Source organism: Betta splendens, chromosome 4 (assembly GCF_900634795.4).
Source record: "Betta splendens chromosome 4, fBetSpl5.4, whole genome shotgun sequence".
Classification (NCBI taxonomy): Eukaryota; Metazoa; Chordata; class Actinopteri; order Anabantiformes; family Osphronemidae; genus Betta; species Betta splendens.
The window spans coordinates 15,339,506-15,356,221 of record NC_040884.2 but is presented as its reverse complement, the minus strand read 5'-3'; the positions used below and the strand labels follow the sequence as shown (position 1 = coordinate 15,356,221).

The 16,716-nt window shown below is 44.0% G+C and overlaps 1 protein-coding gene across 6 annotated transcripts in view; it reads left to right on the top strand.

Moving 5' to 3' along the window:
• LOC114854046 (myosin-3-like) overlaps positions 1–16,716 on the top strand; it is a 70,824-nt gene that overhangs the window by 8,494 nt on the left and 45,614 nt on the right. For 5 of the 6 annotated variants that reach the window (XR_003785723.3, XM_029148097.3, XM_055508351.1 and 2 more), the window contains 4 exons: positions 2,292–2,362; positions 7,703–7,814; positions 9,188–9,328; positions 9,535–9,705. Coding sequence is in view for 5 of the 6 variants with exons in the window: in XM_029148097.3 (XP_029003930.1) it covers positions 2,292–2,362; positions 7,703–7,814; positions 9,188–9,328; positions 9,535–9,705 (495 nt within the window). In the remaining variant the exon portion in view is untranslated. The remainder of the gene's footprint in view (positions 1–2,291; positions 2,363–7,702; positions 7,815–9,187; positions 9,329–9,534; positions 9,706–16,716) is intronic. The other variant, XM_055508352.1, reaches the window with a different exon arrangement.

Sequence of the window (16,716 nt, the reverse complement as noted above, 5' to 3'; positions counted from 1 at the left end):
ATTACCATTCCGTGCAGGTATGTCTACCAGTATTGCTGCCGCTGTCTCTTCTCCAGTCACCGACGGCGAACAAATCCCCAGTGACAGCGTGTGTTTGACTGTGTTCCACGTGCTCGGCTTCTCTACTGGAGACCCGAGTGGCAGCCGCTTCTGCAGCATCGCCGCTGCCGCCGCCGCCGCTTTCTGTAACATCGTGTTGTCGGTTGTGTTTGTCTTAAAGCGGAGTGAGAAAACTAACTCATGTGATGCAACGTCCATGTAATGCGCTCTCTGTGTCTCTCCCCCTCTTGCCTCCTCCTCTCGCTCGTGCTCTCCTCTGTTTTTGACCATTACTTTAATACAGCGTCTTTAATCCCAGCATATGCTGAACCTACACCTTCCTTCTAACAAATTATTTATACTTTTCATAAAGCTGAGACCACTGGTGACAGATGACTAACACACGCACACAAACTGCCGTATGAACTATAATGAGGCCTTATTCCGGACATTGAGCCCAGCTGCTTGTAAATTACAGCCGCCACTCTGCCATACATACTTAATCAGCTAATGTTGTTTTATTCCTTATTATTAATTTGCCCCTGTTTCTGATTTATCTAAAGCGACCTGCATCACACCAATATTTTGTCTCCTTTACAGTTCAGAGAGGCAGAGAAAGAGGAAGCTGTGTGCTTATTCATGTACTTAGGGGATTGCATCTGTAATGAATTGACTGGCTGTTTAGGCATACATAACACAGCCTACTACTCACCTTAATAATGTAAGCAGGTCGTAACTCCTGCTAACCCAAGGGTATATAAGGCGCACACACACACACACACACACACACACACACACACACACACACACACACACACACACACACACACACACACACACACACGCGCAGCCTACCTATATTAGCTACTGACCTCTATGTGGGCTGGGTCTTCGTATTGTCACGTTGCAGTATGAATGTTTTATGATTGGGGGAGAGCGTGTTGGGTGTCTTTTGTGTGCACGTATGGTGCCTCTCATTGGGGTTTTATTAAAATTCCTATATGGAGCAATAATGGCCTGCTGAAACCACACAAATCATTATAATAAGAGCAACACAAATCCTCCTTGAATCGGTATCTGCAGACATATGGGTGACTAGACCTCCGCTTCATTACAAGGTAGATTAGAAATTTTGGAGTTGTGTCCTAAGAAACTCATTGCTTGTTGATCCTGTTTGCTGTGCTCGTACAGTATGCATACACTTTGTTTGGCGTTTGACTAGCTTAGCGTATGTGTAATTGAAACACACACACACGGGCTCATACTTAAAGCACACATGCAAACAAGGCCGAGTCGCACGGGGCCATGTGTTGACCTGTGAGTCATTGCTGTCAGCATTGATTTCCTTTTTCCAGAGTGACCCCTGTCACCACGGCGATAGAGTGGCCGATATTTCACGGCTGCTCCCGGGTCTCTCTCGTCCTCGCGGGCCGAGGGCCTAGAAAAAAGCTCCACGTCGGTGCCACTGCTCATTTGAGCGCCGCGCGTTTTGTTTCTCGTCGTCCAGATGAAGTAAATAAGTTAACCTCACATCGACACGAGCCCATCCTCCCACTGAGCACAATGCTGACGTTGAAGTCCGAGGAGCTTTACAGCATCCTGCGAGGGAACAAAAGCCCGTGTGTGTCGATGCCGCTGTGCGCGCTTTGATCTGCCTGCGTTCTGTCTCCTCGTCTCGGTGTCCTTTCAAAGCGAGCGACTTCCTGCGCTACTGTTGCGGCAATTATTTTATTTTTCAATCCCCAAAGAGGAAAGCTAAAATTATTAAGCCATTAGAGTTAATCACATTTCATATTCCGTCTTCAGTTCTTTCTTCTCTATTTGATTCTGTCAGCTTTTTGATTTGATTTCGGTGATTTGTGTGCAGTTGGCCCCGTTTTGAAAATGAGCAAAGCAGAAAGCAGAGAGGCTTTTTTTTTCTTCCCTTTCATTGATTGTTTATACAGTTGCACTGTGTTTTTTAATTTCGTGCCCCTTTTTCCCATGATACCTTCGTCATGTTGCCATGGTCAATTAAATGCAAGATCTAGGCAATTAGTCAGGGTTGACACACTTCACGCTTTTATTCCTGTGTGCTGTCAAACTTAATCACAGTTTGCTGCACTTGAGAAATTCCTTCTACAAAATAATTTTTGATTGTGAGCACTGTCTAATTCATTAGAGGTCAAGCATGTACCGTATGAGGCATTTACTTCATCATGTACTTTATTTGTTTCCTGCATAATGTACATGTGCCTTTGCATATTTTCTAGGTGTCTGGAGTTGATCTAAAGACTTTGTCGCTGGAAGATCTTGATCGACCTGCAGCTCACGTCCCACAGAAGTATGTATATGTACTGTAGTGTACACACACCGTGTGACTACGATTCTCTCAGCTCCCTCATTATGTCAAGAAAAGTTTATTCTCGACTCAAATAACAAACGACTTCTTTATACTGTGCTAATCGCGGGTATCCACCACACACACATGCCCACACTTCGCAGGTAGCAGAGTTGGCCTCAGGGACTCTGTCTGTTTAGGGAAGTTGAGCTCCTGAGGGAGTTGCTGCAAGACCACTGTCCCCGTGGCAATATGCTAATCTCTATGATATTTCCCACCATGCAGCGCTCCAAGGCTTCTTCTGTTTCTACTCTCGCCCTTTCTGGAAAGGAAGAATTTTATTTCTGTCGTTTTTATTGTCAAAAAGAAGCAGCTTCATCCGGACTGAAATTGTCCTGCTCATACATGTGTCCACATTTCAGATTTGTGTCGCTAGCTAGACTCATGACCTGCACAGACCAGGACACATTTGATATGAGATGTTTTCTGTAATGTCAGCAGTAATGAGTGATGAACTACTGTAGAATCTTATGTCTGATTGATGAATAACTACCATACAGTGTTCTATTACAAGGTAACAATAGCTGATTGAGGCACAAAGAGAAAAAAATCTGTCAGATTACAATTAATCAAAGTTGAAAAGTGGGTCTCATGCAACAATGTTTTTGTATTCTTATCTAAGTCTCTCCTTTTGATCCCTGTGAGGTTTGAGAACTGTTACATCATCATAATCACCAAAGTCACAGTTGGTTTAGGTACAAATGATCTGTTTTACTTTATTTGTAGACCAAAACAAAAATCATGTAAAAATGTCATTAATGGCTCAGGAAACAACAAACAGTCACTTCGCAATAGGACATGAATAAGCTGGAAGATGTTGATAGTGCATCTGTTCACTTTGACGGCGCTGATGTGACCCTTGCTGTGCTGTGACAAAAATAAAGAGAATTGCTCACGCTACATGACGACAGACAGTAAGAAACGTAATATCTGATGCAGACACATCTGTGCGGGGACAATAAGAAAGCACTTGGACATGGAAATGTGGAATCTGTTGTTCCCAGAAGCACCATTGGAACGACTACGTAAAATCCTAATAACGATCCGCGATTATAGATAAAATGATTGTTACATAACCTATTTTGCAGCCTCTCTGTTTGAAGAACATGTGCATTTATGACAAATCTGTTTGTACCAGTTGTTGCATGAGACCCATAGTATTGTTTGCTCTGATTTCATAAAGATCAACTGATTTCCGAACATAGGGTTAATACTGCAGTGCATACTTGTTTTTTCCACTAGCTGTCATATTAAACTAAAAAACACATCGAAATATTGTCTGAAAGAACCAGTCAGTGGTTTGACAGCTCCGAGCGCAACCAATTAAAGCACCCATCCAAAGTGGGAATCTGTGGTCTGGCACAATGTGGCACATTTGAGTTTGTGGCTGTACACTCTTTCTTTGCCATCCCTGCGAAAGGCACTGAAGGGCGTGATGGATCCTCAGTTAATGTACTCGCTGTCAGAGATGCAGAGATTTGCATCACACCTTGAGTGTTTTAAATCGCTGCCCATATAATAATAACGAGAAAAAAAAACAAAAAAATGAAATGACTAAATCAGGTCTCATGAAATGAAATGACAGGCAGGTTGAAACAGCGGGTGAGTGTGTGTGTTTCTTGCCACCAGCATCAACATTAAACACATCAGATTGAAGCCACCCTCCAGGGTAGCATCACTCAGGCAAGTGTGTCTGTGTGTGTGTATGTGTGTGTGTGGTTTCGCCACGCACACATGCTTTTATCTACTTTTCCATTTCCTCAGTTTTTTTGTTTATCTACAGATTTATTTATATATTTTTAGTGTGCACACACACACACACGCACAAGTTGATCTATCAATGTATTGATGTGAGAGTGGGTGTCAGCTTTTTCTTTTCCATCTCCCTCCATTTTTTTTTAATTATTTCCCTTAGTGTAATCTCCTGCAGAGTTTTTTACACTTGAGTTAACTTGAGTGCTGTTTTCCTTTGCCAAAAGCAGTCAAATGCTGAAAGTTGGTTGAATAAAAAAAAAAAAAAAAACTATATCCTGATTCTCATTTGGGAAAGGTAGGAACTTCACTTATTTCACAATTCGACAGTACCCCTCAGTGTTAAGTGTTCTTATTCAAACCGCCAAACTTTTCTTTCTTAGCAGAAGCGATAAGTTATTTAGACCTATAGGAGACTGGAGGTTCATTAAGGATATTATTTTCCATATGGCTTTGCTCCTTTCCTATTGTCCGGCTGTTCTTGCTTGCTCCCATTCTCTTCCACATCTCTCTCAGGACAGGAGGAGAATATGTCTCTCTTTCTCCATATTGACTTTCTTAGGTCAGGCTCCTCTTGTCCTATTAGGCCAAGGTAACAGATCAATACGCGGGCCTGGTGGGCTGCTGTGTGGACATGCAGACGAACACACACAGTGGGCCCTGCCCCAGCCTAGTGCCACATTCATTAACACAGAGCAGTAGACAGTACAATATAAGCAAATGTGTCTCTCTCGCGTTTTATATTTATATGTATTCTTATTTTCCCCGACTGTTTGCCAGCTGGTGAGTAACATCTGTGGTGCTGCAGCAGATAAACAGCTGTCACAGATGGAAGCAGGCATAGATAGATGGAGAGCTGCTGAAGACAATGCAGGAGTGTGAAGGGTGTTGGTGGGGTGGTAACCAGGTGTACGACAGGGTGAGATGGTGTCGTGTGTGTGTGTGTGTGTGTGTGTGTGTGTGTGTGTGTGTGTGTGTGTGTGTGTGTGTGTGTGTGTGTGTGTGTGTGTGTGTGTGTGTGTGTGTGTGTGTGTGTGTGTGTGCATAAATGCGCATATGCATGTGTGCGTGGCAGCGTGCCAGGCGGTGCCATCTGGCAGCTTGACAGAGCTCTACTCATTAACAGGGAGGTTAATTGCTGTGGCAACACCCAGGCTGTGTTAAACATCCCCCTGGGGACGTGGAGGCAACAGATGATCTACATGTTTGTTTGCACACGTGCACAGTTGTCTGTGTGTGTGTGTGTATGTGTTTGTGTGTGTGTCTGTCTGTATGAAAGCACAAAAAAGTGGCAATGGAACCCAGGAAATCTTTTCTGAATATAAAAATGCTTAACATCAGTGTGCGATGTATTAGCTTTGGCGTGTGGAGAGGCCAGTGGAGGGGACCCGCGTCCCGTGTGTGCGTGCATGCGCGTATGCCAGGCTACATGCGTGTTTAGATTATTGTTATGAATTATGTCTTGTTTCTGTAATGATGTAGAAAGGATTGGGTTTACAGAGCCAATGTTCTCTGGCCCTGAGGGCGAACACATGTACACAAACACACACATGGGCACAGGGCAGGGGGAAGGGGCAGCAATTTGCATGGTATTACTGCATATTCATGACTAATTTTGTTAGCGAGGCCTAATAGGCCTGAGTGACAGCTGGAGAAATCAAGAGCCCGCTTTAATATCAAACACACTCCCGGTGACACGCACGGTCCCCACACACACACACACTGACGTGTCCACACAGTAATCATAACAACACAAGTTGTGTTCATCTGTTAGTTTGACACTGTGGCATTTATGTTTTCTGTGTATGTGCTTATATGTATATATTCCCATCCATAATACATGCACACAACCACAAATGCATGTGGATACAATGAATGACAGGGATACACTTGCCTTATGTTTAGTTTTCGCTTTCATTCATTAATGGTGCAGAAAATAGAACCGGACAGAAGTAATACACAATATGCATATTTTATTATTATGTCTGACTGCATTTTAGCTTGATGTTTTCAAAATCAATCCTTGGCCAAGACAAAACGATGCTCCTTATCTGAACTAGAATGTGTTCTCTAGTGCAGACACACACACACACACACACACGCACACACACACACACACACACTGAACTCACCACCTGACTGCAGGTAAAAATAGGGATGAAATTGGCTGCAGTTACATTTTTCTTTCCAAAACCTTTTGATTTTCACCGCGCTCTCTTTTCAAGCCACTCGTCTCCAAAGTATCCTGCATTTCAGATTATTTATTGTACATGCGTTTTTTTTCTATCTGCAGTCCCCCAAAATAATGAGGACACAAAACATGTACTGTAATAATACACATGCAGAGAACTGCCTCTTTTTGAAACGTGTGCATATGTTTCGGAAAAGATTGTATTTGTCTACACTTTTACACGCTCAAGCATCTGTGCATGCGTAGACACACACACGGCTGTGGGGCTTTAATTTTCAAGCTGCTTTTTTGGAGAGAAATGCTCAGAAAACTGATAATTCACAACAAAGGAACACTGCCGTTAGAGTGGGGGGAAAAAATCAAGTGAATTAATAGCAAAGCGGCTCACACTTTCCTATTCTCTCTCGCAGATAGAAACAGAATCTAATCTAAAGTCAAGTTTTCCGCACTCTCCTCTTTGCCAATGGCTTTTACTCCATTTGACTGAAAAGTTGTGTTTTTTTTGCCCCTGAACTGAAAGATTTAACTCTCAGCGCTCTCTATCCGCTCACATGTCACTTTTGTCAAATCTTGCCGTTCCTTCCCTGCTTGGTGTGAACGGGTAGACGCGCTTGATCAAATGTGAGTTTAACATTTTTAATCTGTGCAAAGTTTCATCAGAATCACTTATCTCATGAGGCTGGTAAATATGAAATTGTGTGCGTGTGTGTGTGTGTGTGTGTGTGTGTGTGTGTGCGCGCGCGTGTGTGTGTTTGTGAACAGTACTGCACAGCACCGTGTGATCTGTTATTTTTTTCCCTTCCATCTTGGGTGTGTGACAGCTGTCACTAGTGACTCAGAAAGTGTCTGGGCAGAGTTAACATTTTTTCTCACCGCTGGGAAACACACACACACGCGCGCACACACACACAGTTGCTGTCACCCAGCACAAATTTCACCAGGCTCAGCATCTCGTTTCTGCTTTTGAATTAGCTCTGTTATGAATCATAAATTGTATTTTATACACTGCACTGGATGCTATTTATATTTCTTGGATTACTTGTAATAGGAAGCATATGCACAATTTATTGATTTAACTAGTAGTAATTTAATAATAATTTATTTATCTATTAAAGTTAATTTGTTTACTTAGAAACTGTGTTTTGTTGTTGACCCATAAACTGCGATTGGATTTAAATCACATGAAGATTATTAGGCTCCGTGATTTTTGAATAAATTAGCAGTTTATTTTGTATCACATTAGAACACTTCATGCAATGTTACACAATAATACCACCGCTTTATTATGCTACTGATGAGCTCTCCTTGTCCTTGTCCTGTTCTCTGTCTGTCTTGTGTAGCCCTGTTTCCTTGGTCCAGTTAAAAGGCCTCAAAATTCACCTGCAAAACACGAACATGGTCGCCTCTGATCTGGAGCTGGGGAGCCAGGAGCATTTAGAGCACAAGCTAAAGGTATTGGACTGGACTTGATCCGTGTCTTTGAAAAGGCTGAACGACTCCACAATAAGAAAAAAGAAAATAAAAAAATCACACTTTCTGTCTTAACAGGAATCCGCTTTTTTTTTTTAAACAAGGTGTTTCCCAAAAGTAATTGGATGCAACGTATTGAATACAATTATTAATATTTGGATTGACATTTCTTATTTCAAGGTGTTGTCACCGGTTTCAAGGGGATTCCTAAAATAAGCCGGCCTGCAATTTAAACAAAGGGCCTGAATCTCTGCGTGTTATTAGAAATTTGTAACTGCAGTTCTAAGAGTCTACACGATTAAAAGACTCGTTAAGGTTTTGTTTTTTTGCAGCCTGCTTGTTATTGTTTAGAAGTCTGTCTGAGAGGTGGAAAAGCCTTTTTTTTACGATATTGGCTTGGCAGCTGTGCTAGCAGCTCTCCATGTGCAGCCAGGTTTAACAGGAAGCTGAGGCGTGTGATGAATTACCAGCGTATCTCAGAGCCCTGGGTAACAAACATGGCGTCGCCGGCCAGGATTAAAAGGGAGAGTTTTTTACGGCCTTCCCACACCTCCTTACTGGGTGTCACTAAATTATACCCACTGCTGTTTTACTGTCTTCTGTGGCTTACGGTTAAGATACACGTACATGTAAACACACACAGACTAGCAGAAGTGCACCCCCACACACACACACACACACACACACATGCGCACACACACACACACACACACACACACACACAAACACACACACACACACACACACACACACACTGGTGCTTGTGGTAAACCCAGGCTCGTTGGTTGTTTATGTGTGTATTTTCTGGTTACTGTTTACTTATGCCGCTTGTGAGCTGACTCATTTGCACTGCTGCTAATTAGTGGTTTGTGTGATTACAGAGCCTGGGAGAAATAAGACACAAGTGTAACTGGAGCTTGTTGTGTTAATCATATTTCCAGAAATGTTTTCATTCTGCTTGTGTTTCTGCCTAACGCTTGCGTCTGCAATGCAGATGACACAGTCTCAAACGCACAAACGGCCTTATTAAAGGTGATTGCCACATAATTCCATATTTGTTTATGAGCAGATGCCTTTGAGACCCAATTAAAAGCAACCCTATATCCTTAACAATGCAAACAATGCTTGTATATTGTTTGTTGTTATTCTCAGTGAAATCGTAAACATCAAGCAGTCTTTCTTTGTGTCTCATTTTCTGCATCATCATGCTCGAGCCACAGTTTTACCTAAGTTTATAGAGTTAAAAAGAGCATTTCTTAAGGAATCTTAACTGCTTTTAAGTAAATCAGTTATTACTAATTAATAGAAAATTTGAGTTTGTGTGTAAAATAACCTACAGCTTTCCTCCTTTGAAGAACTTGCAGAGTGAGCTGTCTTGTCTGCAGCAGATCCACAAAGACAATATGAAGGAAATCGCTGAGAAAGACATTTGCATAACCAAACTGCAGGTGAACCTTGAGCTGCTGCAGCAGGAGTCGTCTGACTCTCGTGATCAGGTGGGTGCATGTGTTAGTCCTCCTGCTGCTCACATGAGCAATAAATCCTGTATAAGCCGTGCAAGTGTGTTCTGAGTCATTCCACACATTTCTTTCTGCAGATGCTGTTTTGTAATGAGCGTCGTTCTCCTTAGTTTAGGACGGGTGATCTGCATGTCCTGTGTGACTCTAACCTCCCATTTGTCCTCTCCCCTGTTTCACTCTAGGTCTCCAGGTTGAATGTGAAAGTGAAGGAGCTGCAGGAGGAGTTGAAGGGGAAAGAGGAGGAGTGGGTGAAACAAGAGGAAGACCTGAAGCAGAAGACTGACGAGGAGCGGAGGGCCCAGGCTCAGGCTGCGAAGTCATGGGCTGAGAAAGCAGCTGTTTTGAATTCTGAGGTGAGAGAAACAGTATATTAAAGTAACAACTGGACATTGAGCTACTGCTCAACAGTGGGTGATATCATTTAAATGTGGCTACAAAAAAGAAAATAGTTTTCGGATTTTTAGTAGTTTTTTAATAGTTTTCGATCGGATTCCCTTATTTCAAATTAATGCATGTAATTTGGACATTTACATCATGAACTTCAGTACCTTTCTGTCAACTAACATTCCCTTTATTGAAGGGTTTTGGTCTCTCTACTTGCAGCAGTGCAGCAAATAACATATTCACACGGACTAGTTAAAAAAAAAAAACACAACAAAACACTTCACCTTAATTCAGACCTCAGACACTCTCTCATCCACCCACGCACCCCCTCCCCTCTTCCATCCTGCCATCTCGCCACAACCGCTCCAAATTAATCTGCAAAATATTGATTTGAGGAGCGGTGGGGGTGGGGGGTGGGGGGTTTGCGCGATTGCGGCCGCATATTAATACGAACGGGCCGCACTTCGTCTCTCCTCTATACTTTAAGATCCTCATAACTTCATAATTGATTAATGTTCCTTTGTGAAGTGGGGATGAATAATACATTAGTGGGCCTGCTGCACCCTCAGGCTGATGAGAAAATGTTTAATTTCAGTAAATGTAGCGCTCCCTTTCTTTCTCTCCTTCCGTTTTTTACTCGGCTTATTTGCGAATGTGTTTGCGAGTTTTCACTCGTGAGCTGAGGACTAGGGAAGTGGTGTTGATTTGCTTTTTTCGAATGTTTACCGATTGCACATGTTAAGCATCACAAACAAAGGCCAGTGATGTGCAACAAGAATGAATAAACGGGTGAAAGCTCCGCATTGTGCCGTCTGCTGCTATCGCTGCACTAGGTTGTGTCACCTTACACGTTGTTTGCACCAGGCACAGCGGGAGGCATTGGGTCTAACGGCCAGTGTATCAGGCAGCAATCAGTGGAAACATGCAGACGAGCCTACCTGATGAGGGCAAACGGCCTCTTCAGCAGCTGGAAGGGGTGACACGCGTCAGCTGCCCCGACGGTGCAGCCCGGCTCGACGCAGCTCATTTGCCTAACGCTGTTAATTATGCTAATCACAATTGTAATGGTGATGATGAGGGATTTGAGAGCCACAGCGTAGCGGGCCTGGCGCGTTTAAGAGAGGTGGGGGCTTCTGGCACCTGATGGTGAGCCTTTGTGTGTTCAGATTAGATAAATGATGAAGTCAACGCACGCACGCAGACGCTCACGGATCTCACTTCATACCTACTTAACGTTGCTTCGTTTCATTTGAACCTATGCTACTGATCAAGGGGCTCTAAACACACACACACACACACACACACACACACACACACACACACACACACACACACACACACACACACACACACACACACACACACACAAAGCTTTAAACACACTCGCTCACATGGAGCAGTAATTGAATAAATAATGCTTAGCCATTAACAAGGATCCTAATTAGTTATGTTAATTAGCCTGAATAACCCAATTAACCTCATCGAGCGCAGCAGTGAGGGCTCCTCTGTGTGCTCATACGTGGCTGTGGATTTCTATGCCTGAGAGCGTATCAGAGGCACTTAAGAAAACACATTTGCCTAATTAGTTTTCAATGACATAGACAAGCATGTATGTTTTTCCATGTCCTCATTGTTCTACTTCTGAATGTGGAGTAATAGGCTTTTCCACACCAAAGGAAATAAAAGATATCGAACCTTGTGCTTGTTTTTGTACCTACATATGTGAGGAAATATTAATTTACATGTGCTTCTCCCCTGGCTGCTGCCAATCTGTCTCTCAGTTAGATTCGCACGGACATGTATATTATGGTAGTTTAAACAAAGTGTGTATTTGTTCAGAGACTGTCTGCCTGTTCCATTAGTTTATGTCCTTGGAAGTACAATTTGGCCTCAAGTCCTCTCCATTTATTTAAAACCTTCAGTCAGCGTTCCCCTCCTAATAGTGAGCCGTGTTTCCTCTCGTTTAGCTTCACCACTCATTATCCGGGCTGTGTGGAGGAGACGGTGTTTAAAGAAGAGAGAGAGAGAGAGAGAGAGAGAGAGAGAGAGAGAGAGAGAGAGAGAGAGAGAGAGAGAGAGAGAGAGAGAGAGAGAGAGAGAGAGAGAGAGAGAGACTCGGAGAGCGACCGAGAGAGTGGGGGGGGTTAAAGCAAGAGCAAACCTGAAAAAAAAGACACAGGGGGATGAATGAGTGACTGAAACAGGGAGAATGTGCATTGTCTTTGAACCTGACCACAGCTGCTCGTGCTTCTAATGAATGGTGAGGACAGAGAGAGAGAGAAAGAGGGAGGGAGACATCCAGACAAGACCGTCTTTGTTGAGCATGTGCGAGAGAGAGAGAGAGAGACACACACACACACACATGGGGCGAACACAACAGATTTATGTCTTCCAGGAGGTCTCCCAGAGTTGTGGTGCTGCTCCCTGCCCACCCCGAGTCAGCCGCATGCTCCGGCCTTTAATTAATAGCCAGTTTAATTGTGGCATGTTTGAGTGTTTGTGTTGCGCGTGGACCCGCGCGCCTCTGTTTGCCTCTGCGGTGCGGGGCCGGTTGCACGCAGTTTATCATGTGGCGTGTGTAGATGGGAATGAGTTTTGACAGAGTAGCACTCGTCTGCACGTCTGGTTCGGTCTGTACAGCTGCCAGCGGGGGAGCATCAATTAAAACACAGCATCAGAGCGATTTGACGTGATGAGAAGAGTTATGTTCCGTACCCGAGAACAGACATGAGTGTTCTCTCATCTCTGAGCTGCGTGCTGTCTTAATTACCCACTATTCCCCACGGTTTCCTCTGTTTATTATAACAATTAAGGTTATTCACAAATTGGATTCAAGGTGTTTAAAAACGGTAATAAATTCAAAACGCAACATTAGCATTGGGTCATGACATCTTTGCTAACGTGCTAATGGAATTTACGGCGCTGAGCTAACGCGTGAAGATCCAAACGCCGGATCGTAGCTCGTGCAGAGCGGGTCCTACAGTAAATGGGTGCGAGATGCTAATATTAGCGCACGCCCACATCCGCTGAGTCATCTCCTCTGTGTCCTTGGCTTATTAACTGATTTAAAGCAGATTAGATCGCTTTTGCGGGAACGTGCACTGGCACATGTACAGTACACGCTGCATCTGAATATCAAAATGGACTTTCTAGACCAGCAAAAACTAGATTAATCCAAAATGTTTGCATCAAGGTGTAAGCAAAAAGGGATGAGTGGGCATATTTTAATGCACCTTGCAGCATTTAAAGCCATTTATGACATTAACTAATGCTCATGTTATGCAAATGCGTTGGGCGAGTCAAAGTCACTTATGTTGAGAATACTTGATGCTCCCTTTTTCGTCTTTGCCTTGATGTGACGTCAGGACATCATCAGCATAGGTATTGATTTTGCACTTCATTTGATGGAGTTTTAGTGAGCTAAAATGTGTATACATAAAAGCATGGAACAGCAATAAAAGCATGAAGGCTCTAATGTGCATGCCATGGGCTTTTCCTGCCCGGCGACATACCACATGTTGTGCATCCGCACAGTTGATAGGACTTACATGTAGGTAAAAGATGAGAAGAACATGAACATCTCCTACATCCACACAGTGTTTACCCGTTTATCACCGCACCGTTGTGTCAGCTCCCTCCCTCTTAAAGTGTCTCTTCATGCAGCTTTGTGAAGGTTACATAAACAGCTTGGCCATTGCTCTTCTCCCAACAAGTGCCACGAATAGCTTCGCCTCCCTCCAGTCTCCAGAAACTGTCAAAGAGTTGCACTGTGACTACCAGGTCAAACCTCCTGGCAACCTCGCCGCGCGGTGGGTGTAGGTTTGGCCTAGAAACCTCCCACGCTCTTCTTAGAAAAAAGCAAAATCATTGCTATTATGTCATTGTTGCGAAACCCCAATGCCCTCCTGTTTCTTCCTATTTGTCTGTGTTGCTCACTTCTGCCGCGATGCTATTTGATCAGCGCCGAACAACACGTAAAGTGTCAATTTTGCTTTTGGCGTTTGATGTACGTTACGTTGTTAAACGTACACGTGTGTGTGTGTGTTCGTGCACAGGTTTGACTCTTCCCACCTATCTGCGCGCGTGCCTGTGACAGTTCCCTCTCGAATGTTAATTCCTCTCCTCCCTGTTGTTGTCATGCTTCCACCGGCAGTGTCTGCACCGGGGAGACGAAGACATATTGGTCTAATGAAAAGCCCTCCTAAACTCTCCTCCCCGCATGAATGTTTAAACATGCTTGTCATAACATTCATTCGCTCACACATGACAGCTAGCATCTGCAGCTGCCTTGCTCGCCCTCAATATTTTATCATGCCATCTCCCCTAGCCCCACACTAGCACAATGGCTGTGTGTTAGCAAACTGAATTATAATGACTCAAAACAGGCCGTGTTCAGACTCGCTACCGGTGCAGGCCATGCATAATGGATTCAGCAACACCACAGGTCTCATAATGGTACAATTAGTCAGTCTTAAATATGAAGGGAGGAGAGAACAGGCCAAATGAAGGAAGTGTGGTTATAAATGGAGGGAAAGGAAAATGAGAGGGATGAGAGAGAGCGAGGAGAAAGAATAAAGAAGAACAAAGAGGCAAAGAAAGTAAGATATAAAACCTTGTGTCCATATACAGTATGCTATTCAGCAGTCCCATAACACTGCAGGTCAGCAGTTGGGCCCTTGGCGGTTTTGACAGAAGTGGTTCACCATGGTAACGGTTGGTCGGCAACCCTCAGACCACCCCCGCACCCCTCATCACTCCCCAGCCTTCCTTGCTGCCTCTCTGCCAATTTGATTGGACACACGATTGAAATGTCATGCATCAGCAGCACACATCCACACGCACCCGATCAAGCGGGGGGGGGGTGCACGACGCACAAGTCAAAATCGGAAAAGACTAAAGGAGCATCCTAAGAAGGGAAGAAGAGTTTAGGTTGAGCTTTGTATCGCCATTATAATTCGGATACCAAGGAAAAGTGTCTCATTATGCCTGTGTGTGTGTGCGTGTGTTTATCTGAACTCCTAGTTACAGGGTTAACGCTGTGCGGTGGACGTGGGGACCCAGGCACGCAGCATCAAAGCACAGAGGCTTGTCATAGCCGCCGAATACAGAATCAAATGAATATTAATGCGGAACCAATTACCTCAGGGAAATGTTGTCTGTAGGTTAGCTTTGCTAACGCACGTGTCTCACCTTTAGCAAAGTGGAAGCAGCAGGGGGCGGGAGCCTGGAGGGTGGACAGCACTGATGCATTCGCTTTCCTCCTAACAAGCTTGTCTACACCTGCTAAAATATAATTGTCCAGCACGCATCTCCACCCTCCTCTGCGCTCCCCATTTCACCGAGATGCAAACTGCAAGTTTTTTTAAATGAATTACAGAGAGAATAAATGATCCAATTTCTCAGTAATGCCCGTGGCTAAGTGGGGGTTCGTATTGGAGCCATGTTTTGCTACAAAATTGTCCATATGGTTTTTCTTATACTATATTAAACTTGGATAACAATAAAATGTTTGTACATGGCATAATATGTAGACTTTGATGTGAGGTGTTTTCATTCGGCCGTCGCTCCCCCTGTCTTTTCAGCAGGGGTTTGGCTCTAGTGGTGACAGGTATGTGAACGTCGCGCGGCGCAGCTCACTGATCAGTCCCAGGTCTCTGGTCTCTAGCTGCTGCTGATCTGCATAAGTGACTGTGCCACACTTAAAGCTGCTGTCTCCTTAAAGCCTCTTCTAAATCAGTGTTAAAGCCTTGATAATAGACCTCACCGGCCAATTGATTGGCCTTCATATGTTTACAGCTCACTTTAATTGCCTCAAAAATACCATTTGTCAGCCGCGTGTGTCCGCGCACGCATGCATGTGTGTGTGCAAGTGTGCCTGTCCATTGACAAAAAGGTCTATTGATTTATCAGCATCAGGATTTGTCCCGTTCACCGTACATAAAACCCCTGCGTATGTGCTGTTCAAAATGGGAAATGGCCCCATCGATTCCCTTAAGTTGGAGCCCAAATGCTAAAGATTTTTGGATAAGCTTTCTCATTACTTAAGCTGAAATCAATAGGGGAGAGCATGGGTCTAATGAATGAACGGGCCACAGATCAGATGGGGTGTGCTCATCCCTGGCCTGTCCTGGTCGATCTCTGTGTGTATGAGAGAGCGAGAGAGCGCGAGAGAGAGCGAGAGAGCGAGAGAGCGAGAGAGAGAGCGAGCGAGAGAGAGAGAGAGAGAGAGAGACTGTTTGAACCCCACAGGGCTTTTTTCTTTGACATTCGCCTAAATTCACACTGTGACTTGATTTGTCTTTATTTCTCTGTTTATTCCACCTATTCCTGTGTCAGTAACTGACATTTGTTGCTTTTCAACATTGTGCCACCGCAAATTACGCCTTAAATATGTAAAATACTACTTGTGTCACATCCCATATTGGTGAAAAGTTGTAAAATGTTTTTCTTCTGTCATCATTTAGGTAGAAGTGAAGGTACATGGCTGAAAATCCTACATCTAAACACTGTTACAGTAGCTTCTTAAGAACGACTTGAAGGGTTCAAGACTTTCACAAAAACAATAATCAGTCATTTGTGCGTAGAAGTCTCAAAATGGGTTGTGCAAATTCCCCTTCCAAGCCTAATCTCCAAATAGTAAACTCACTGTCCCCTCCTGTCACACCCCTCTAAGGTGTCCCGCCTTTTCAACTCATAAATATGGAAGGCGAAAGATGATGAGATTCACGGACAAGAAAGGAATCAAAATCTATTGTTGCGTGTCCTTTTCCCCGTGTAAAGTTTGGATTAAATGTCACACATTAGCATGTGAACTTTTAAATGAGCTTGTTTGCTCTCTGTGGTGTGGGGCATGTAAATACCCATCTTGAGTATGGAATGGAGATTGCTGAGCGGCAGACGGGGGGGGGGGGGGGGGGGTTCGCGAGAGTTGCGAGCTGTAGGACATATTTGAATGTCGCACCGGCAATTAGGCCGCGGCG